The sequence below is a fragment of the Lathyrus oleraceus genome, chromosome 5, assembly GCF_024323335.1.
Source record: "Lathyrus oleraceus cultivar Zhongwan6 chromosome 5, CAAS_Psat_ZW6_1.0, whole genome shotgun sequence".
Lineage (NCBI taxonomy): Eukaryota > Viridiplantae > Streptophyta > Magnoliopsida > Fabales > Fabaceae > Lathyrus > Lathyrus oleraceus.
Genome location: NC_066583.1, coordinates 54,307,304 through 54,331,565, shown reverse-complemented (window position 1 = coordinate 54,331,565; position 24,262 = coordinate 54,307,304). Strand labels below are relative to the sequence as shown.

General features: G+C 36.3%; 1 protein-coding gene across 1 annotated transcript; it reads left to right on the top strand.

Moving 5' to 3' along the window:
* The first annotated feature begins 18,390 nt into the window (after nucleotides 1–18,390).
* Nucleotides 18,391–19,089, top strand: LOC127078690 (uncharacterized). Its single transcript, XM_051019125.1, has one exon. The coding sequence runs from the start codon at nucleotides 18,391–18,393 to the stop codon at nucleotides 19,087–19,089; it is 699 nt and encodes a 232-aa protein (XP_050875082.1).
* The last annotated feature ends 5,173 nt before the right edge of the window (nucleotides 19,090–24,262 follow it).

Here is a 24,262-nt window from a genome sequence, read left to right as displayed (position 1 = left end):
AGACTAAGCTCTTTTTGTTAATCAGCTCTCGTACCAAGGCTTTCAGCGCTAAGCAAGAATCTAGGTCATGTCCCACTGCCCCTTTATGGAATTCACATGTTGCATTTGGATTATACCATGGCAGGTATGGTGACACAAGTGTGAGAGCTCGAGGGGTCACCAAAGCATTCTGGATCAGTTGTGGGTAGAGCTTGCTATATGGCACCGGAATTGGATCATTGTGATTTTTGTTCCTCTTGTTCTGATTCTGATTTTTGTTCTGAACCTGACTTCGGTGATTTTGAGGAGGAATAGCCATAGGATATTGATGATGACGTCTTGGGGGAGGGCCATATGCCGGTAGATGAGGAGCTTCCACACGAAATTTCCCTTGACTTGAGGTAACACTAGATGGATGTGGAGTAGTAGCTCTCTTTATTGCAGCAGTGTATATTGGGTGACCCTCTTTTCTCAACAAGACTTGCAGGGTTTCCAAGACCCATCTCATTTGGCTCTTCAAAAGATTAAGTTCCTCCTTCAGTGCTTCTTGGCTTTTCCTTAGCTTGTCCATCATCTCCTGAGACATGGTTCTTTATTCTAAACGCGTGTTGAGAATCACTTTGCTGATCACGGACAAAGGATGGATGAGTTTTTTTTTTGTATTTTGTCTGGAAAATGACATGCGTTATGATGAGATGCAGATGCAATGAAGTGTGAATGAATGCAATGCAAGTCATGCATATTTGTTTTTTTTTTCAATACACGGGTTCAAAAGTCTGAGGTACTGATGAATCAGATTGCTCTCCAAGAATAGGTTCTCACTGGGTATGATCTAGGGTTACAAAAGTTCCTAGAGTCATGGATCCATTAGACTGTTTGCTACCTGCGGCAACTTACTTGCCGGGCATCAACTCCATCCAAAGAATCTACTCTAAGTGAGGTTTTGGCATCGATCCAACGAGAAATTCACTCGCGGACCCACACAACGCAACCATCTTTCCTAATTGGACACATGATTAAGGTTCTACAAATGGTCCTTAGATTCATGGATCCTTATGAAAATATCGAAGCTTACAACAACTTACTTGCCGAGCGACAACATCCTCTCAAGAATCTACTCTAAGTAAGGTTCTCGTACCGACCCAACGAGAAATACATCTCGTGGACCCGCACTACTCAACCTCGTCCTATCTTATGTTTTTACTCGAGACTCGGGTAAAAAAGTTTTTCCCACAAGGTTTGCAATCAGAGTATCCAAGTACCAAACCATAACCGAACCAATACAACAGATTCATATCAATATGACAATAGAGATAGTAAAAACAATAAAGAAAAGCCACATAGGTAAACAAACAAAGGCACACAAACGACCTAACTAGGCTTGACTCACTTAGGGATTTGTCGTCCCCAACAGAGTTGCCATCTGTCGCACCTCGAAAAATGGGGATACGACTTTAAGCGAAGCGCGATCGCACGCTCGCAATGATGGACTGAACAAAGTCGCCACCGAACTTTATTTATTCCTAAAAAGGAAAGGGGAAATATCGATGAAACCCAAGACAAAATGACAATGATTATGGTCGTCGCAACCAATATCAGGGTTCGGGAGTCGATTACGCAGGGGGAAGGTATTAGCACCCCTCATGTCCGTTGTACTCAACGGGAACCATTAGGTTAGCTGTGTGCGTTAGTGTTAGTTGAAATGTTAGGCTTTTCGAATTATTAGGTGGGAAAGAAAGAAAGGATGAGCAGGGAATGTTTTTGGATTTTTGACGAAGGACTAAACCTAAGTTTTTTATTAGTGGGTCTGACAAGATTAAAAAATCCTGCTCCTACGTATCTCAAAAGAGAAATCAAGGCTTACGTAGTTTTGGGTAAAAAAATGTTTGTTTGTTGGTCGATTTTAGCGAAAGCTATACTGTATTAATCGACGAAAACATTATTTTACCCAAAACAGATGAGGAGTGGACGCATACCACACATTGAACGGATTTATAAATCTACACTCGGAAAAGCGTCACTTATCTCGACTCAACAATCGTGGCCGAAACATTGTTTTGTATCACTTAAGACAAGATACCTTTCGTTTATGAAAGAAGGTTTTTGATTAATCGCACGGCGGCAAAAAGAGTTTGATTGGTTGGATGTATTTTGAGTGATGGCGAGAACTTGGATGAGCGAGATATCCATCTCGAATCCTAGTCTCAGGAGTGCACGGTATACACCATGTTCCATTTCCATCCTTATTGAAAGAGTATTTAATAGAGATTAAGTATTTTTAGGTTTGATTGAGAAAGGGTTTGAAGAAAACACATTGACAATTTTAGACAATGGCGAGAGTTAAGATAGGCGAGGCATCCACCTCGAATCTTATTCTCAGGAGTGCACAGTATACACCATGTTCCATTTCCATCTTTATTGAAAGAGGTTAAGATCGGAATTAAGTATTTTGGAGTTTGAAGGACGAGTACTTATGACTTGCAAGCTCTTACAGCTTGGGTCTAGTACTCGGGACTACGTCTGGACATTCCACCCAAGCAGTCTGTTTCTTTCCAATATTGCTAAGAAAATGATACGAATATTTACGAATGTTTTGGAAGGAAGACGAATATTTATGGCTTGCAAGCTCTTACAGCTTGAGCCTAATATTCGGGATTATAACTAGATATTCCATCCAGGATAATCTTTTTCTTCATGTTTTATTTAGAAAACGATTTGAATATTAGAGTGTAGAAGGGAAGACGAATATTTATGGCTTACAAACTCTTACAGCTTGAGCCTAATATTCGGGATTATAACTGAATATTCCATCCAGGATAATCTTTTTCTTCATGTTTTAGAAAAGGGTTTGAATATTATGTTTGACTTGTGAAATGATCTTGAAATGATTCACATTATTTTTGGAATGTATTTTAAAATTGAGGAAAGTTGAAATTGATTTTGAAATCGAATGAAATTTGAGTATGATTATTTACACGTGTAAAAGTACGGATATGGGTACTAATAACCTAATTAAATTAGTTAACACACAAAAACCGACTAATCGAATAAAAATATATCGGAAATTCAACCATCAATTAAATAAAAAAGGTAAACATTTAAAGATACAAACGACTAAATATCGATCAAATTACATTGATAAAAAAATTAAAATAAAATAAATAGTAGAAGTTATATACAAAATTAAATAAAATAGTAAGCATAACAAATCGAAACATGGAGATATGTTATCCCCAAGTATCGAACCCACTCCACTAAAGACAATGAGACTACTCTCTCTCCACAAGACCACTTATGATTAGTTATTATTTACAATAACAACTTGGATATATAAACCAGAATAGGTTAAAACCAAAATTAAAAAATAAAATTAAAATGAAATGGTCTGTTAGACTACTAATTAAAATAATAGGGGAATCCCAAATGGTGACCCTAGCCGCCTGGCTGTTGGGTTCAAGGAACTAATAACTAGTAAATTACTAGGGAACACAAAAAAAGCAATGCATTAATATCCACTATTATTATAAAAAAAACAAAAGCAGACTAAACATATTACATTCTTTAATGGCTTAAATGTTTGTGTTGTTTTTAAAAAAATAAATAAAAAATGGGAAAATGTGAGAGGTACAGTAACAGAAACAAGAAACCCTCAATCTCGTCCTCTCTCTTCTCAATCTCGTCCTCTCTCTTCTCAATCTCACTATTCATCAACCTCGGTCACTCATCTCTCATCAAAACCCTCTCTCTCAATCGCTCACACTAGCCTCAATCACTCTCACTCTAAAACCTTCGCACCTCTCTCAATCACTCGCACTTCGCTCTCTCACTCTGAACATGCAAGAATCCATGGCTTTAAGGAGAAACAAACAAGGAGGCTCACCTTTGGCGGTGACGGCGACGATGAAGCTTAAATCTCACTTCTTCGCCTCTTCAATCCAGGTTTTCTTCTGCCGTTTTTGGGATTAGGGTTTCGTTTTTTGAGATCTCCCCTTTGTCTTCTCAATCTCACCTTCCCTTTTATATCCAGCAGATTAGGGTTTCGGGTTGGCTTATGCAGATCAAAACAAGTATCTCTGCGAAGTCCTTTTGGTGGACTCAGTTTGGATCGGTCTCTTTGATGCTTGGATTTGGAAAAGGTAACCTGAACCCATGCTTTTTCTTTGAATTTTGTCTCCATTCCATTTTGGGATTTTTGAACTTTAACTGCCTTGGCTAATCTACCTTGCTTTTACTGCAGTGAAATTTGGAGCATTCATGAGTAACTTCGTTTTTTTATGTGGCCTTGGTATTTAACTCAGCTTTGGATGGCTGTTAGGGAGGTTCGGTGGATATCATTTGGGTTGAAATTCGTTGGACAGTTGGAAGTTCGGCTGGGATTATTGGAGATTGAAATAGGAAACTGAATTATGTTATCTCCTTTTGAAAGTTGCAGGTTTTGTTTTATCAATTATCAGTTTGTTACAAGTTGGGTTATGTTAGGTTGAATTTGTTGTGATTCGGTTACGATACCGTTTGAGACTGGACAGTGTTGAGAGTGGGAAATCCAAAAAGAGTTTATCTTCAGTTGTGTTAATAAAATGTGTTATGGTTGAGTTTTTTTGCTGTCATGATGTTGATTGTTTTGCAGGTCTAGTATTGATGAACCGTTGTTGCAGCTAGAGACCAAGTCACTTAACATGAACTCCATCCACATATATGCAACTTCCTTCTTTGAAAGTCCTAGCTTCATCAAGTTCACTATCTGTTGAGGCAAGGTTCTGTCGATATCAAACACAAGAAGTTCTGGATATTTTTTGATAACCATGGGGAGGTAAGCTTTAGAAAGACAAATTCTACTAAGGAAATCAATCTTTCTCTGTAAAGTGTTACTAATGCTGGCGGCAAAAATTTCAGGGCAGCGAGCAAGTAGTCTCCCAATGTTTCCTTTATTATAATCCATGTTTTCAAAAAACACAACAACCTGCAGAAAGTCTTCTTCTTCAACAGCTTCACTTTCTTCAATCAAAAGCTTCAATGTTCTTCGTACCAAGAGCTTCAATCTTCATCCACCAAGGATCTCGTTTCTGCAATCAAGTTCAACTTATCTGCATCAAGCCCAAGTCTTCTGCACCAAAGCTATGATTCTGGTGCGCCGAATTTGGTAAGTTCTTCGTCTCTCATGCCGTTCTGCTTTTCACACACACGAATTTGGATTGCGAATTCGCTTTAAGTATGGAACTTTGATTCAATGAATATTTGAATGCGAGTTTGTTTCATCAATTTTGAGTTTCAGATTTATGGAACCTTGTTGTCAATTGTGGAATTCGAACCTAGCTTTGATGCGCAAGTGAAGTCGTCGGTTGGTTACAAGTGGGCACATTGAAGAAGCTGAGAATTGATGAAGGTTCCCTCGAGTTTCCAGTTATCAATTGCAAACTTTGGATGTCAAGGATGTAGATTGCTCTTGATATTTCGCATGGAATAAAGTATCTTTATGAAGGAGTTGTTCTTCCTTCTTTGGAATCAGAATGGAGACATTGGTCTATGGTCCCGAATGTGCTTCACATGTTACCGCCGCCTGATGTTGACCTTTGCAAATTTGTTTTAAGACCAATTGAAAATGAAGCTGCACCTGTTTCACTTCTTTCTTCTGGGGTTAATGGAGCTTTGATTATTCATTAGGATTGTACTTGTAGGGTTTATGTAATATGATGAACTTGTAAGAAAATGTTGTGAAAATGTAATTTGGAACATGACTTTGTAACTTATGGTAATGTTGTAATGGTTGTGTAATGTCATGGTTTATGTAGATATGTATGTTGCAATTTGGTTCATGATTAGGTTATGGCCTAGATATAAATGTATGGTTGAATATGATTTTGAATGTATGATATTAATGAATAAATGAAAATTTGGTTGAAACTTGATTTGATTTGAATTTGCTTAAATGGTATGGAATTTTGAAATGAATTTGTGATTGTAATTTGAACTTGGTTGAAGTGTTTGTAAAAATGTAACAAGAATGGTTGTAACTTGGTTTATGGAAATGGATATTTGGTTATAAAAATGGATATGGATTTTAGAAATAATCCAAGACTAATCTAAATGTCAATTTAAAAAAAACCAATAAAACCAATTAAAATCAAATTAATCTATAATTTGTTAAAATTACTTTGATATCAATTCTAACATTTATTTGAAAATTAAAATCAACTAGAGTTTGAATCATTAGTAAAAAAAACAATTAAGATTAACTTGAAATTTGGAATTAGACTTAATTTGAAATTAAAACCAAATTGAAAATTAAAAAAAAGTCAAATAACTAAAATCCATTTTGTAATCAAAAAGCACCATGATCAAAAAGCCTAGATAATGACCAATGTTTTATCAAAAAAATATGGATTTGGGAATGGACGGTTGTCTTTGGTCATGAATGTATGCAAATGAACTTTAGGCCAAGTGCCAAATGAAAAATGAAAAAATGGAAAAAATTCAGGACCAAAATCGGGGTATGACAGAATCCTTTTTGGAAATGTGTGTCATAGGTTGATATCTGTGAAAAGATTTGTACTAAAGATTGGGGAGATGAGAAGAGAATAGATTATATTTACAAATTTTGTTGTTTGAATGGATGAACCCATTGCCTACGTACCATCACAAAGGAGGATCAAAACCTCGTAGTTCGGGGTAAAAATCTTAAAGATTAGTGAATTGATTTGATCAAAAGCCTTAAGGTCTTTTGTTATCAAAGGGATAAAACTCAACCTAAACCAACAATCCACCATGTGAGGAAGGCTTCAACATACTAGTGAAGGGTTAACCCTATAACAAGTATGGAAGACTTATAATCCAATCACTAAGGATGAGGTGAGATTTGCAGCAACCACTATGACAACTCAAACCTATGACTAATGTTTATGAAAAGGTTTTAACAAAGGTGGCCATTGGAACCACAAAAACAACTTGAAGTGAGTTATATTTACAAGTTAGATTTATTTACAAAATGAAGTCAAAATTGAATTAAAGTTTATTCACAATGAGTATTAGTGAAAAATGGTTTTGAAAAGTCAAATGCATAAGGCCTAGGTTTCTAGTTTGAAACAAAGTCAAAGTTTTAAGAAAAGATTTTTTTTGGCTTGGGTTAGAGTGGGGAGAAGAAGAGAAGGGCTAGTCCTAAAGCATACAAAGATAAGAGGGTAAAGATAAACCCTTGGAGTTCCTTTTCTTGAAATCATAGAGATGATTCAAGATGCTCATTTCCTTTGGACTTAGCACACATAAGCAATCAAACAAATTTTGGATTCAAGCTCTTAGTATCTCCATTTGACTTGTCTCTCTTAACTTGGCTACTCATGACAATGGTTCTCTTTTCACATTTTCAAGTTAGGATCCCTATCACACAAAAGCAAACATCAAAAAAATTCACAATACAATAAGGGGAATGGACAAAGAATAGGTTTAGATGAGAAGTCCTTTAAAGTTAACTTTAGATTTTAGCATTCTAAAGGCATAAGGCCTAGTTGCTCTTCAACGATTTTAGCATTCTAAAGGCATGAGGCCTAGTTGCTCTTGAACTCCTTTAAGCATAGGTAAGTCCTAATTCTAAGTCCTTTCTCCTTTTTGCATTTGGTTCACACAAAACATAGACAAAGCAAACACAAGATAACAATATATTTATATACAATAATGGGCTCAAATGAGCAAAAGGAAGATGACATAAACATAAAATATGTGCTTAAGTGAGCAAAGTGAAAATCAATATGAATAATGAGCAAGAAATAAATTGTATTAAAGGTAAAGGGCAAGAAATTAAATGCTTAAATTAAAGTTAGTAACTAGTAATGTTATGTTAGTTTCTCATAAGATAATGTAGCGCTATGTTAAGCAATCGTAAGTGGACTAATGTAGTAGTCACACCTATCTGAGGCCGGTCAATAAAAATATAGGCAAATAAACACAAGTTAGAGATCATGACTAGTAAGCCAAACTCCACAAACTTGCCATGCCAAAACAAAAGGGGAAAGGCCTTGTATGGACTTTAGGTTATTTTCTTGACCAAGAAGCAACCTATCTTGGACACAAAATAACTTACTTGATCATGGATCAAGTTGAGTTTGGTTTGGATCAAAGAAGGTTAAACCTCTCATTTGTCAAGACCAATCATAAGACATTAACATATTGGCCAAATGATGAAAAGAATGGGAAGAAGGTGAAAGGGAGGGAAAAGGAAGACAAGTACCAAATTCAATTGATCAAATGTGAACCAAGTCATCATCAATCAATGCCAAACAGAAAAGAAATGAAGATTACAAGTCAACAAATCAACCATAATTTTTTAGTATTTTTTGAATTAAAATAAAATGCAAAAATAAAATAATCAAATAAGGTCAAATCTCAAATTCAATTCAAATCAACTTCAACAAGTCCAATTAAATTCTCATAGGTCTAACATGGTCAAACAAACTTTGACAAAATTTCTCAACAATTTTGGAAATCATAAACTATTTGAAAACAATTAAAAACAATAAAAAATAATACAATATGAATTAAAATCTCAAATAAATCTCAAATCAAATAAGAAATTGATGAGACTATTTTTCATTGACTTATCATGATCCATAGGTATTAGGAAAATATTTTTGGATTTTTCAAATATCAGAAAGCATTTTAAAATGAATTAAAACTATTAAAAACCAAATAATTCACAAAAAATATTAAATGAAGTCACAAAAATAATTAAAAATTAAAATATGAAACTAGATTTTTCAATAAATTTTTTGGAATTGGTCTCATATTTTTGTGACTTCAAATAATTTTTTTATGAATTTATGAAAATAAAAGGAATTAATTAAAATGAAAATGAAAATTGGAATAATAGAAAAATCCAGCGCCACAAGATCAACTTCATTAAATGACGTGGCGTGGATGAATGGATCAGATGCAAGGGCGCATGGTACGCTTGAGTCAAACGCGCGGCATGTTGAATTAAAATAAGTAAACATAAGGAATGGTCAGGATTATAACGTGGCGTGACAATCCAATGATCATGAAAGTGCACATATGGTGATGGTGGTGGAAACCACCATCTTCTCCGGTGAGATACCAGATTCCGGCCACCACCTGCAGAGAAAATTTTTGTAACGAAAATGAAAAACAAGGACATCAAATTGAAGCTCAGGTGATGTACATCACCACTGTATCCATGGATCTTCCTCACCCTTCCTATTTTGAGAGAAATGTGAGGTGGAAGATCATGGTGTTCAAACTGAAAGTGCACGAAATGGAAAATTGAAACCACCATTGGCTTGCCTCAAGTGTGAGGACTTCAGAAAACCACACAAACAAGAGAATACTACATTGAATTGCAATATCTAGATCCAAAAAGTTTGAAGTTCTACCTCTGAATTGGAGCTCTTAAGGCCACGAATTCTTCAAGATCTTGATTCCTTTTTGCTCTGGAGATGTGATGGAGATGATAGGCTAAGGAATTGAGCTTTGAAAATCAACTAATGATGTTGAATTTTAAGCTTGAAAATGAGAGAAAAATCTGAAAATTCCTTTGGTAATGGTTGGGATTTCAGTGCTGCAGCATTTCAGGTCTCCACAAGGTTGATGAATGAATGAGAGGAAGCTCTTATTTATAGCTAAAATGTGGTTGAGCTCATGATTCCCTCGTGTGCATGGCAATTTGAACTTTGGTGCATGGGCCTGTACAGATGCATGTGAGGCCCAATGATGGGTGCTAAACTATGCTGAGAACAATTGAAATGGAATTGGACGTGTGATTTGGAAGGAAATGTCTTGTACATTAAGTTTCACCATGAAATGCAAAAATGAACATAAAGAAAAAGCTCTTTGAAACTCACACATGGAAAGTCCAAAAAAGTAATGTGAGTAATGTTGGGCAAAAATTAATTTGGCATTTGGAAATTAATAAAAACTGATTGTGAAAGTTTGGGCACAAAACATGACTAAGTCACCCTTTGAAAATTTTCACCAAAAGCAAGCCTCTTCAAGCCCCTCTATTTCCATGATGCAAGCTTCAAATGAAATAACCTTCAACAATAAAGTTGTAGATATTTTCAAGATGACAAAGTTATGGGTATTTGAAGTTGGGTACTTTTTCAAATTCAATGACTTAGGTCCAAGGTGACCTATAATGTTTTGTATTATCACATGTATTTATTTTAAGATTATGAAATTTTATCCAACATAAAATTTGAATTAGACATCTTAATATTTCCAACTCATTTGGTCTCACCTCAAAATCATAAAAATTAAGGAAGTTAGGTCCTTGGGAAGTTGACCCAAAATTAGGGTTTCAGTCAAAATGACCTATAATGTTTTGAAATGATTGATGACCTTCCAAGTTTCAAATAGATTTTGGATGAACATGAAAGTTGTTCATATGATTCTTAATAACATTTTTGGTCTTGGAGTCATCTTTATTTGACAAACACATCAAAAATTATATCTCAGTGATCCTCAGTTTAGTCAGATGACTTGACTTGCCAACTTCTCAAGGCCAAACTTCCCATCTTGATGAATGAATGATTGGGATCCTCAAATAGGCTCATATATGCATAAAATAATGAATGAAAGAACTTCCCTTGATTAAATTTGATCATAGGTTAAAGTTGATTCATGAGCAAGGCACAATTGAATTAGGGTTTCCTTGGGAAACAATCCTCAAGCCCTTTGGGTTATCTTGATCAAATTGGAAAATTGAGATACTTGGGAGACAGATATGATGATTAGGATCTTTGTGGACCATTGTCATGATTTTCCTCATCTTCATTTGGCCATTTCATTGGGCTTAGGAGCCTCCTAGGAGCATGGGAGCACATGATCACGTGAGCTTCAAAATAAAAAGAGTTAGTGACATATTTTTATGCTTTTGGTTAGTAATCAAAATAAGAAAAGCAATAATATATAATACGATAATGCTTGGTGGTCTCAAACAACTCACACAAGTCCCAACCCTGGGGTTAAGGAGCCAAACATGCTATGATCCTTGAGGCAATGCACTGAGCAATGATATGATGCCATGAGGGATCTTAGGGTCAAAATTAGGGTCTTACACAAAGCACAGACAACGCAAGTAACAGTATTTGATTTCAAAGGCTCCTTATTAGAACAAATAATCATTATTGTCATAGCCTACATAAACACCATGAAAATTCATCATGTAATAACAATAATTTATTAGCACTACAAAACTCATACGACACAACTCCGGAACATAATTTTCACAAATATGAATACTACATGAACTTACATAACACAGTAGATTTCAAGAACAAAATCTTCAATGCATAATCATAAACAAACACACACATACATTTTAATGACATAAACGTATTTTAAAATACCTCACTTATATATCAGTTTCAAACTGCTTCCTCAATGCCGTTCTCGAATCAAAAAGCTGTGTCGATGCGGAGAGTAACAAGTCTGACGTAATGGTGATTGGAGTATTGTTTTGTGTTGTTGCAATAAGAAGAAAAATATAAAGAAAATAGTAGCAGGTTCTTTGCTTTGTGAAAGAAAGATTTGTATGTGGTGTGTATGAGGTGAATAAAATTGATGAGGAAAGGTGTATTAACATGGGATTCATGAGGAAAAAATGTATTTCACCTCCATCACTTTGCAAGAAGCTCCTTCCTTTCAACCTTTTTTAGTTTTTTCTTTGTTTGAAAGTTTGACAGAGAGAAAAAAAAGGGTAAGTGTCGTTTGACTTTTGTGTATTGGATGCCTCTCCCCCTCATTTGGCCAATGGTGTCACAATATATAGCATGAGTTTTAGGGTTGCGATTTTATTTAATACCAACAATGTCCTTTGGAGTGTTGTTAGTATAAAAATAGTTATAAATAAATTAGATTAAATAAAAATAATACTAATATAAATAAATTAAATTAAATCAGAACAAAAACATAAAAAAATTCTAATTAATTATTATAAACATTTTCTTAAAGAAATAAAAATAAAATCACTCAAGATGAATAAAATTCGGGCACGAAAATGCTCGAAAAATTAAATTGACTGCGCCAAAATAATCAGCGCGAAATAAACCTCTCGGCAATATACAACATATGAGACAATTTTGAAATAAAATGTGACCCGTTAAAAGGATCAGACTGACCAGAATGCGACCGAAAAAGTAGTCGAAAAATTAAAACGAGCACGTCAGGTTAAATGACGCGAACTGTAGATTAATAAAATTGACGTCTACAAGATGGATCTTGAAAATTTTAGCCCGCCAATTTTACGTACATTTGAGGATCAATTCGACCGGTCTATCTGTAATCCAAAAATTTATTCTGGTTGACATTTCAGACATTATGCAATATCAAATGCATACTATGGTGTGCAGATGATGTGAAACTCATGATGAGTGTATCGATTTATTGAATGAGGGGTAAAATTAAGGTATGACAGTACTACAGTTTTTAGTTGGATGTCGAGGATACAAAAGATCGTTGCTTTATCCACTATAGAGGCTGAGTATGTAGCAGTAACAGAAGCTAGCAAAAAGTTGATATGACTTCAGGGATTGTTAATAGAGTTGGGTTTTACTCAGGAGAAAAATGGTTTGTATAATGATAGTCAGAGTGTGATACATCTGGCAAAGAATTCAACATTTCATTCAAGAACAAAACACATTGGTCTTTGTCATCGTTTCATCGGATCTCTATTTCAGGATGAGTTACTAACATTGAGGAAGATTCTCAGAAGTAAGAACCCAAAAAACATATTGACAAAGGTGGTGACTATTGATAAACTAAAGTTGTGCTCAACTTCAGTTGACCTGCTAGAATAACATACCAGAGAAGGATGTTGCATGATCGAGGTGTGAAGACCGACTGAAGTCAATCTTCAAGTGGGAGATTGTTGGTCAAAATAGATGAGAAAATGGGGTTTCCCTGCAGCTAAAGGTAGCTCAAACAATCAAACCCTAATTGGAGGTATCTCTTGGAACCTGTGTATATGATTAGCATTGGAGATTCAACCGTGACTTCTTGTTGGTTTTCCTAAACCCTAATCATATCCCCAAATCCTAATTCATGGCACTACTCCTTGTGTGTACCCCTAACCCTACTTCATTGGTTCATCATCATTCCATGGTGTATGTGTCACTTGCTTGGCCAATATTCAGTCTAAGCCCACTTAGTCATGTGTTTTCTTTGGTTGATTGACATTCATCTCATGGCCCCACATGGTCATCTCTGGCGTGTTCATGGTCTTTGGTTCAAGTTCGAGTCCATGGCATATCATCCTGTCCTTCTCTGATTACTAGCCCATAGCTTGTTCATGGCTTGTTTGTATTCATTTCATCTGTTCTTTCCTAGTACATAGTTTGTTCATGGGATGCCTATTGGTCCATACAATCTCATTGCCCATTGGTCCTTGCTAAGGCCTAAGGTTTCATTAAGTTCTTGTATCATCCATACACGTTCATTGTCTAGGTCGTGGTTGTTGTCTATTAGTCCATGTTAAGATAGTCCATCAAAGTCTTGTTAGTGTTAGTCATCAATTATGTCAGTTTCAAGAGGTTTAGGCTTGGTTATGTGGATGATTCATTCAAGTCTATTTCTTCACGTAATGAATATTTTATGACTTGTATTGATGTGATTGATACTTGGTTCATATGAATTAAAATTGTATTGAATTGAAATGAATTGAATGTATTGAGCATGGCTTTAATAAACAAACTAGGGTATTGAAAATGGAATGAATTGTATGGGAAATGGTCTTGAATGAATCATCCATATAACCAAGCCTAAACCTCTTGAAACCGCCACAATTGATGACTAACACTAACAAGACTTTGATGGACCATCTTAACATGGACCAATGGACAACAACCACGACCTAGATAATAACTCGGGAGTTGAGAGGACAAGTTACCCTAACCACTCTTTTCCATCCAAAAAGGATACTTGAATTGTGAAAAGAGTTTGGCAAGTCTAATCATTGGAACTTAGAGGGAGACAAGTATCTGACGCTTGACTAAGTACGATCAATAATCAGAGTACTTGGGAATTGAGAGGACAATAGATTCCTACTCTTTTTCATCCTCATAGTACCTAGATCTAACTTGTTCGAAAAATTGGATGTTTTAAGAGGGAAAGTCAAGTGTCGGGTCCTCAGGCTAGGTACGACCGACAACCCAATTACTTGAATGTTATGTACAAACACGTACACCCCATTTGGCATTCCAATTTATTATGAAAATAGTTTTGAAAAAGGTACTTGACGTTGGATCAAGCATTTGAATTTATTATGTAAAGTGTGAGTGAAGAATAGAGGTGAGAGATAGAATGAGGTTAAGAAGAGAATGGAGAAGAGATGATAAAATGAGTTTGAGAAAGGATGGGGAAGGGATGTGAATAACAGATCATTAAATGGATGGAGGATGCTTGACGTTGGATCAAGTATTCAAGTTGCAATGGTGTGAGTTCTATTCAGAAAACAACTTGACATTGAATCAAGTACCTTTTGTTTCCTTTGAAATGCTTTATTTATCGTTTTGTATTTTATCTTAGTTATTAACACACATAGTGGACTAACTAGAAAGCAATAAATCTAAGCTATTACATGACTAGGGGTGGGGGAACATTTGGCCCACAATTGGGGGATGGATCCATACAATACAACATAAGGAAATGAAAAGAAAATACAATTACAAATTATTAACTATGTACTAAGCCTAAAGCATACAAGTGACATGGTACTTCAAACAATACAAAACTATTGAATGAAACTGAAATGGTTAGAAGCATGGCTAGCTAGGAGTAAGCTTGCATCTCAAAGTCAACATGTGGACACAAAAAAACAAACGGGTTAGCATGAGATTAAGTCAAATGAATGAGAATGATGCAATAATATGTAAGCATATACATTGGTTAGAACCGTTTCAAAAGGTAATGGATTAATCAATGAAAAACAATCAAAGATCTATCATATGATCAAGGAAAATGAAATTAGACATACAAAGTATTCATCACCTAAATTAAAATGGGATTTTCAATTTACAATACGATCATAAACCAACGAATCGATTAAATGGACAATTAAAATAAATATTAATTCTAAGGATTAAAATCTACCTAAACATGAATTAGGATCCAAATTAATCAAATGGAAAATTACCAATCCAAATTCAAGAATTGAACCTAATGGAACACTTGTCACCGGGTTTGTGACTGGCCTCTTCGGTCGCATGTGCGAAGGTCCACATCATTGTGGTGTTCCAATGTATCATGGCCTTTTGATTTGAGTTTTGACTAGACTAAGTCTTGAGATCGTGTGGCCACAGTTTAGGGGATTTTAGGACAGCTTCCTTCAGGAGGTTGTGTAAAGCCCTTTCCGGAGGTGGGCCTCCAGTTCCGGCCCAGTAGGCCTCATTTGATCTCAGCACCCCATTTTTGGATGGGGAACTTCCTTTTATTTTGTACTTTGATCGGGCCTGAGGAAGGCCCATCTCCTCTCAAAATTGACTTGTTTCTTTTATTATTATGTATGACTTTTTTTATTTTCAAATTAAGTAGACATTTTAGGTTATATAATTAATTAATCTTTGATTAAATAACTAAAGTCTATTTTATTGTTTGTAAAATTAACCCTTTTTATTTCTTTTAATTATCATTATTTAATTTATCCTAGTGGGGGTTCGCTCATAGGATTTATTTATATTTCATTTGTTCGATTAATTTATTCGCACAAATTATTATGTCCTTCAAAGGTGTACGGTTGGTAATTAATCCAAGCATTATAATCGCACTAAACCACTTACTTCTCGACTCAATGTCGAGCCCATTTCCCGAATACCTTTGTAAGTCGATCGCTTCTAGCATCGCCATCAACCTCACATAGCTTACTCTTGGGCTTTCTTACAATGAGACCTATTCGGTTATTGAATAATCGAGTAGATGATTGATTCACTAAATAAAAATCCAATTTATTCACAAAAACACAAATTTAAAACTTTGATCCAACATCGAGTATTTCTATTCAAATTAAATTAAAATACCTAATCACAATTAAATAACATTTCATTTGGGAATGAAAAGGGGGATGGTTTTGAGTTTTCAACTCCTCTCCTCGATTATTTGAGTGCGAGTTCTTTTACTTGGTTAGTCAAATAATTGTCATTCTCATCCATCTAAACACAATTAAATCAATTTATTCTCATGATAACGAAATGAAAAGGGGGATGGTTTTAAGCCTTTAACTCCTCTATTCGATTATTTGAATACGAGTTTTCTTACTCTGTCAGTTAGACAATCGTCATTTCTTTACAAACCTTAAACCAAGATTAAATTAAATTATACTAACGAAATGAAAAGGGAGATGATTTTTAGCCTTCAACTTCTCCCCTCAATTGATTGAATACGAGTTCTCTTACTCGGTTAGTCAAACAATTGTCATTTTCCCACAAACTTGTGACTTAATCAAATCATTTTCATAGTAAACTATATGAAAAGGGAGATGGTCTTGAGTTTTCGATTCCTCTCCTCAGATGCTTGGATATGAGTTGTCTTACTCAGCCATTCAAGCACTTGTCGTTTATTCTAAAATACATCAACCATACATAAACCTATTTTCATAATTGCTCAGATGAAAAAGAAAGTGGTCTAGAGTCTTCTATTCCCTTTTCCGAATATTGGGATACGAGTTGTCTTACTCGACCATCCGAGTATTCGTCATACGTTCAAAAACACCTTAACTATTATTAAATCCTTTTATAATTAAGAATGAAAAGGGAGATGGTCTATAGCCTTCGATTCCTCTCCTCGATTATTAGGATACGAGTTGTCTTACTCGACTATCCGAGTAATCATCATCCAACAAAAATATCTCAACACATCAAATATATTCTTCTCGTCCCGTGCGATCAAAACCAATCAAACAAAACGTCAAACATATTAATCTAACTTGTCACCCTCATGTGATCAAAACTCTTTTTCAGAAAGAACACTATTTAATCTTTTCTAACGCGCACAACAAACTAGCGCTTAAGCCTCCGCCGAGAGTAGACAAGTCAACGTTTAGCCTTTAGAACGCGATCTAAAACAGTCATTCACTAAAAGACACCAACCAGTCGTAGTTCCCTGAACTACGAATACTCTGATTTCCTTATTGCACCATAAGGATACGTAGGCACGAGATAGCGAGATCTTGGCGAGCACACTAATAAAAACCCTCAATTTTCCACCCTTCTGAGGTTTTCATCCATCTCTTTTCAATATTCTTTATTCACTTGAAGAAAACAACCAACATAAGTTAACACTCAAATCGTAAATTAAACTAAAAGGTTCCCGTTGAGTACAACGGACGTGAGGGGTGCTAATACCTTCCTCTTGCGTAATCAACTCCCGAACCCGAATATGGTTGCAACGACCATTATTCTACTTTTCATAGGTTTTGTCAATATTTTCCTATTCCCTTATTGGGATAAATAAAGTTCGGTGGCGACTCTGTTCGAACTAATAATTTTTCCGCGACCATCACGAGGAATCATATTTTTTAAGATGCGACAGATGGCGACTCTGCTGGGGATTAGCTCCAAGCAAAAGAGAGTGAAGCCTAATTTAGTTCAGTTTCTGTATTGTGTGTTAATCTTGTTTGTTTATTTGTTATTTGTTCTGTTATTATTATTCTGTCATAATTATTGTCTGGTACTTTATTGGCTATGTACTATTAGGGTTCTCTGGTTGGTGGTACTTTGTGAGATAGGCTCTCCACCCGAGTCTGAGAAAAAACCATAAGATTAAGTTGGTGGTTGCGTAGTGGACGCCCACAAGGAGTTTTCCTTGTTGAGAAGATACGAAGACCCCGCCTAGAGGAGATTCTCTTGAGATATTATTGCCCAACGAGTCTTCGTCACGACGATAGTATTCTCAAGTTGGATCAATGACTTTAGGGACCTTTTAACCCACTATACCTGGCGGTTATGTAGTATTTACCTGAAAAGTCTCAGACTTGTTGGGTTAATACGAAAGCCCCAATTAGATGAGATCCCTTGGGCGTATTACTACCTTACAATAGTATTCCCAACCTTGATCTATGACTCTGAGAACCTTATTAGAACCTTGGATTCGAGAGTTGTGTAGTATGGACCCACTAGGAGTTTTCCTCTTTGGGACCATACGAAGGCCTCACCCAGACGAGACTCTTTTTAGGGACGTTATTGGCGGATGAGCTTTCATCATGACAATAACCTTCCTAAATAGTGATTAATGACTTTGGGAACCTCCTAACTTTAGCATCCTCCCAAAAGGGTTTTTGTTTAGTAACCCAGGATACCCACTCTCACGGCCTGTATGTTGACCTACCTGTGGCATGCATAGCATTATGCATAACATGACATTCATATTATTTTATTTCCAAGGAATTTGAGTATCATAAGTTGCAGGAATTCAAGAAGCATGGAATCAAGCAAGAGAAACATTTACTCTTTCAAGTTTAAAGATCCCGATCTAATAAGCTTGCATGACCTGGTCTCCCAAATGCACCCGGTATATAGAATCAATTTTGGGAAGAATTATGGCAATCTGCTCAGCATCCTCAACCAACGAGTGGACCATATAACTTTAGTCACTCTGGCCCAATTCTATGACATACCTTTAAGATGTTTCACATTCCAAGATTTCCAGCTAGCACAAACGTTGGAAGAATTCGAGCGTCTTGTTAGGATTCCTATGAAGAACAAGCCACTGTTTGAAGGAACAAATGAATCTTTGCCCCTTGAGATTATTGTTAACACGCCTCACATGGACGAAAGGGAAGTAGAGGCTAACCTAGAGACCAAAGGGAATACCAAAGGATTTTTGCTAAGATTTCTCTTGGAAAGAGCCTATACCCTACTAAAAGCAGAAAGTTGGGATGCTTGTTACTCCGCCATTGCGTTTGCCATCTATGGCATCATTCTGTTCCCAAATATGGATGGTTTCATAGACATGGCTGCTATTTGCGTCTTCCTTACTGGAAACCCGGTACCCACCTTGTTAGCTGATGTTTACTATTACATGAGCCATAGGTACACCAAGAAGAAAGGAACGATTGCTTGTTGTGCTCCTTTATTATATCAGTGGTTTCTTGAGCATCTTCCGAAGACAGGTGTTTAGGTAGAACAGACAGATGTTATTTGGCCTCAGAGATTGGGGTCGCTCCGATCAGAAGATCTTTCTTGGTATTCCAAAGAATACATCAATATGGACATCATATTCAACTGTGGAGATTTCCCTAATCTACCACTCATTGGAACTCAAGGATGTGTAAATTCTAACCCGGTTCTATCACTAAGACAACTTGGGTACCCAATGGAAGGCCCTCCAGAGGCAAGGTCTTTGGAAGATTTCTTGTTGCTTGACTTTGGGATTGAGAATCCTAGCTTGTTCCAACGAATCAGAGAGACTTGGAAGAATGTCAATCGAAAAGGGAGAGTTCATTTGGGGATAGCTAATGGGATTACAAAAGAACCATATTTTTGTTGGGTAAAGGAAAGGGTGGAGATGATCAAAATGGCATTCGTCACTCGGACACCTGTACTTCTTCCTGAACCTAAGCTTACCCATATCCCTATTGAAGAAGTGGATGAACTCAAGACCACCATGGGAAAATTAGAAAGGGAAAATGAAGAGTTGAAGTTAAAACTCCAATAAGTCATCAATGAGAAAAACACCATGAAGTGGGAGCTTGAGAGAAAGGATGTACATCTTCAAGCACATGTGGAAAAGTTTAACAAAGAGGAGCATAAGAGGAAAAAGATCAAAGTGGGACTAGAACAAGCTGGCCTTTGTCTAGATACTCTTAAGGGTCAGTTACGATAAGCCCAAAAGGAATGTCAGGACAATGAGCATTGGTGGAATCTGGCCACAAAGGAAAACAAGACGATTAGAGATACAATTGGGGCTCAGATAAAAGAACTCACCATTTATGTTCGCCATGCAAAGGCTGAAGCGGATCAAGAACGTCGGCTCAAAAATATAGCCACCGAAACCTCGAGAGTATCACCCATAATATGGGAGGAGAAGTGTCGAGAAGTGAGAGACACAAAAGAGTCTGCCAGCTATTGGAAGGGCCAGCTAGAGTCATTACACCAAGACAGCTCCATGTGGTTGAAGGAACGGGAGAATGTGATTAAAGATTATGAATCCTTTAAGAAGACCATAGACTTATTGCAAGGAGATAGGGATAAGTTTCGTGCAAAGCTCGATGGGCTGGTAGGGTTCTGTAATTGGGCGGCTAAAGAATTACCATGGAAGTTAAGAGACGCGGTTGAAAAGTTGAAGGAAGATAGCACTCCTCCAGCCATAATCAGTTTCATTTTGCTCTGTAGAGGATTGCTGAAGAGATTCAAAAAAGAACTAGAAGAACTTCAAGCCAGAAAGCCTGCAGTTTAATTTTTTATGTCTTATATTTTATTCCTTTGACAATGTATGTTGAACTAGGGCCTCTTGGACCCCTATGTTATGTACTTGAATGAATGATGTTTAAAATTACTCCATTATTGTTATTCTAAGTATTTCTTGTTTCTCTGAATTACTAACAACTAATGAAACTCGAACGATTCTCTGAAAATAAAATATACATAACATCCTGTCGCAACCTGAAAAATACAGTATGCGAAAAAAACAACCGGCGAAAGAAAAAGATGACAGAAGAGTCGCCACCGTGCGTTATTTATCCCAAAGGAGGGAAAGGAAACGCTCGAAGTAAACCTGAAGAGAAGGAAAGGAAAAGACAAGGTCTCGCAACCAAATCTTGGGTTCGGGAGTCGATTATGCGAAGGGAAGGTATTAGCACCCATACGCATCCGTAGTACTCTACGGGATCCACTCTTGTTGTTCTTGTCTAAAAGGGTGTGAGTTATATCTAATGTATTATTTACTAAAAGATGGTCAAAAGAAAAATGACTCGCACGGATGTCGCATCCACTACATACGTATCTCATCTGAATATGAGAATCAGAGTCTTCGTAGCTCGGCTACCTATGGGTTAAAGAGATGTGTGCTCGCTAAGACATCGCGTCTTATGCCTACGTATCTCATCGGGAATGAGAATCAGAGCAAAACGTAGTTCAGCTAACTACGAGAATAAGGGTCTCGATTGCAACTAGGGCAAGAGAAAGGTAATGTCTCGATCGCAACGAGGGCGAGAGAAAGGATCGCAACAAGGGCGAAAGCAAACAAGGATTAGTTGTTAGTCGTTAGTCAAACTCGACAAGACATCGCCTCTTGTGCCTACGTATCTCATCTGAACATGAGAATCAGAGTTGTCGTAGTTCGGCTACATAGGGATTGCCATCTGAACATGGACTTACAAAGGAGGACACCAGTTGTGTCAAAGGAGAGTGGGCAATGTGTTCACGTCCTAGCAGCAGGTGTCGCAGCTCGCTGAATCGAGTCTTAGGCAGTTACCTCTTTGCAATAGAACGAACTACATGCCACAAGATCGGAGACGCTCTGAAAGGTCTAAAAGAAATGGGGAAGTTCTGCCCTAGAGTTGTCATGCAATATGTACTTAGGTGTTAGGATTTACAAATGGGAACATCTACCTAATGTTGGCATGCAAAGAATATGGGAATTCTACCTATGTTATCATACAAAAGAATAAGGGCATCCTACCTATGTTATCATACAAAAGGAAATGGGAATCCTACCTATTTTATCATACAAAAGGATAAGGGCATCCTACCTATGTTATCATACAAAAGGAAATGGGAATCCTACCTATGTTATCATACAAAGGGTTCTATCTAATGGGTGCTACCTAATCGGAACAAGGATCGACGAATGGAGCAAGGAGAAGTGCTAGGGACAAGGGTAGATGGCGGTGCACGAAGCAATCGACTTACAAGGTTGATGGCGATGCATAAAGCAATCGACTTACAAGGTTGATGTCGGCATAAAGCAATCGACTTACAAAAGGGTGGATGAATACGTGCTGGTTCTGTTAAGTTTTGAAAAATGATTACTCGACGTTGGATCGAGGTTTTGATCTTGCTTTGAAATGGTTATCGAATGTTCATTTTAATTCTTGTACTAACAGATGAATAAAGAATGAAAGAATAAATGTTATACATTTCATGGGAGAGGGATACATTTGTTATGAATGGGGGTTGACATGGCAATCAAGCAATATAAGTATATGCCCCGTACACCATACAAGTAGGCCACAGTTAATCAAACAGGTAAGATATAAACAAGTATATAATCAAATCAAATAATCAAAGAATGAAATGAATTAGCATTAAATAATGTATGAGAAGTATAAACATATTAGACAATCAAACAATAAAGACATGGATGAAAGAAAACAAGTATAAAAATATAAGATGAATAAGACAAGTGAAATTATGCACACAAAGAATCAATGAATAATTTAATCGGGAAATGATGCAAGGATCAAATAAAATCAAGATGAAATGCCTCTAATATGTGGCACATGAGATGAACAAGGGAGGATCAAAAGATCTCTTCAATTGCCCTAAGCAATCCCTATGTCAAACATCAATCATAGAAAAGTCAACCGAAAAGTCAAGTCAACTTAAAAAATGTCAAATAAATAGTAAATTAATCACAAAATTATGAAAAATTAAACTAAGTTAGGTGGGGTCAGGACATCATCATCCCTCAAAAAGATTTCAAAAATAATGAAAATTGGTTATTGAATGAATTGAATCAAAACAAAGGTCAAACCAAAAGTCAAACAATAAGACTAGGTTAGAAATAAATCAAAAATAAATTGAAAATGGGAAATAAAAATTCAATAAAAGGTCAAGTTGACCATGAGACAATGGTCAACCATCATCCCAAAAATCAGAAGTTAAAAATGATTCTAAGTCATGAGAATAAAATTAACGAAAAAAAGTGTGTTAAAATGGCCTATTTGAACCAAATAATGAAAATAAAATATTAACATAAAATAAAACGAAAATAAAAAAATTAAAATAAATTGAATGATACACTAAGGAAGTTAAAAAATATTTTTTTAGATTTTTATGAAATAAGGAAATATTTTTTAAATAATTAAAAGAAAACAGCATAAAAAAAAGAGTAAAAGAAATGGACATGAAATAAGAATGCGAAATGGGCTTTGTGTGTGGGTGCGAATAGCAGGTGCTGGAAAGCCCAATCCAACAATAAATAATCAGCATGTGACATATGAAAATAAAAATGTACATTTAATTTGACTAGCTAACGTGATACCATGTGGATCGGTCAAGCCTCATTTAAGTTAGAAAAAGACAAAAAACAGCATGGATGGTTGAGATTAAAAGACCGCATGCGATCTGGTGGGTACAAGGGCGACACGTCATTATATTATTCATGCAGCAAGCCATAATCCCATGCATAATACAGAAAACGCAGAAAATGCAGGAACCAAACGCGAAACGCAGCATAATAAAGTCCTACTTCTAGCTAACATAACTCGAGCCACAGTGCTCCAAACGAGCCGATATAAAAAGCAAACTTCAAGTATCAAATGAGAGGAATGTCATGGAGTTTTGTTTTAGTGAAAATGATGACTCTAACATAAAGAAACATGAACAGCAAGGTGTACACATGAGCATGGATTCCATAAAAAACAGTAGCATAAATTCAAGCTTGCAAAACAAGTGCTTCATGATGATGATTTCATGGACAAATATAGCACAATAATAGCATGGTGATAAACGTGGTATAATGGCAAATAAGCAATGGTAATGGCATGAAGAAAAGAGTAGCAAGCATCATATAATGGTGATCTTAAGAAACTTCATTATGTCTATGGAAGAAAAAAAAACAAGAAGCTTACCTAGTGAAGAAGATGGAAGAGAAATAATACTGCTGCTTGTGCTTTGCAAACTTGCAGAATGGAAATGGAAGGAAATGGACTTCTCACTCCTTGCCTTGCTTACTCTTGTTCAATTTCGAAAATGACAGCCCCCTCCTTCAGATTAGGGTTTCAAGGTTTATATATGTTGGTCCCAAGTGTTCTTAATGGGCTTAGGTCCAATTGGATTTGATTGTGTGCACTTGAAACAAAGTTGGCAATGTGGGGTGGTGAAATTCTGGTGTAGTCAGAATTCAGATGTTATACTCCACGTCATGACATCTGATCTAACATTGTACCTAATACAGCAAGATAGTTATTAACCACTGTACTAATATGCACAGGTTCACAGATGTCACGACATCTCATTCCATGTCACCCTAGAATGTATGAACCCCTGGTTCTGTGCATCAGGAAGAAGGACTCAACAGAAATCAAACCTAGCACTCACTTCTGTTGTTTTCTTCCATAGTTATCAGC

Bases quoted from the DNA above. Each gene is read 5' to 3' on its own strand.
- LOC127078690 (XM_051019125.1), top strand. From the start codon at position 18,391: ATGGAATCAAGCAAGAGAAACATTTACTCTTTCAAGTTTAAAGATCCC.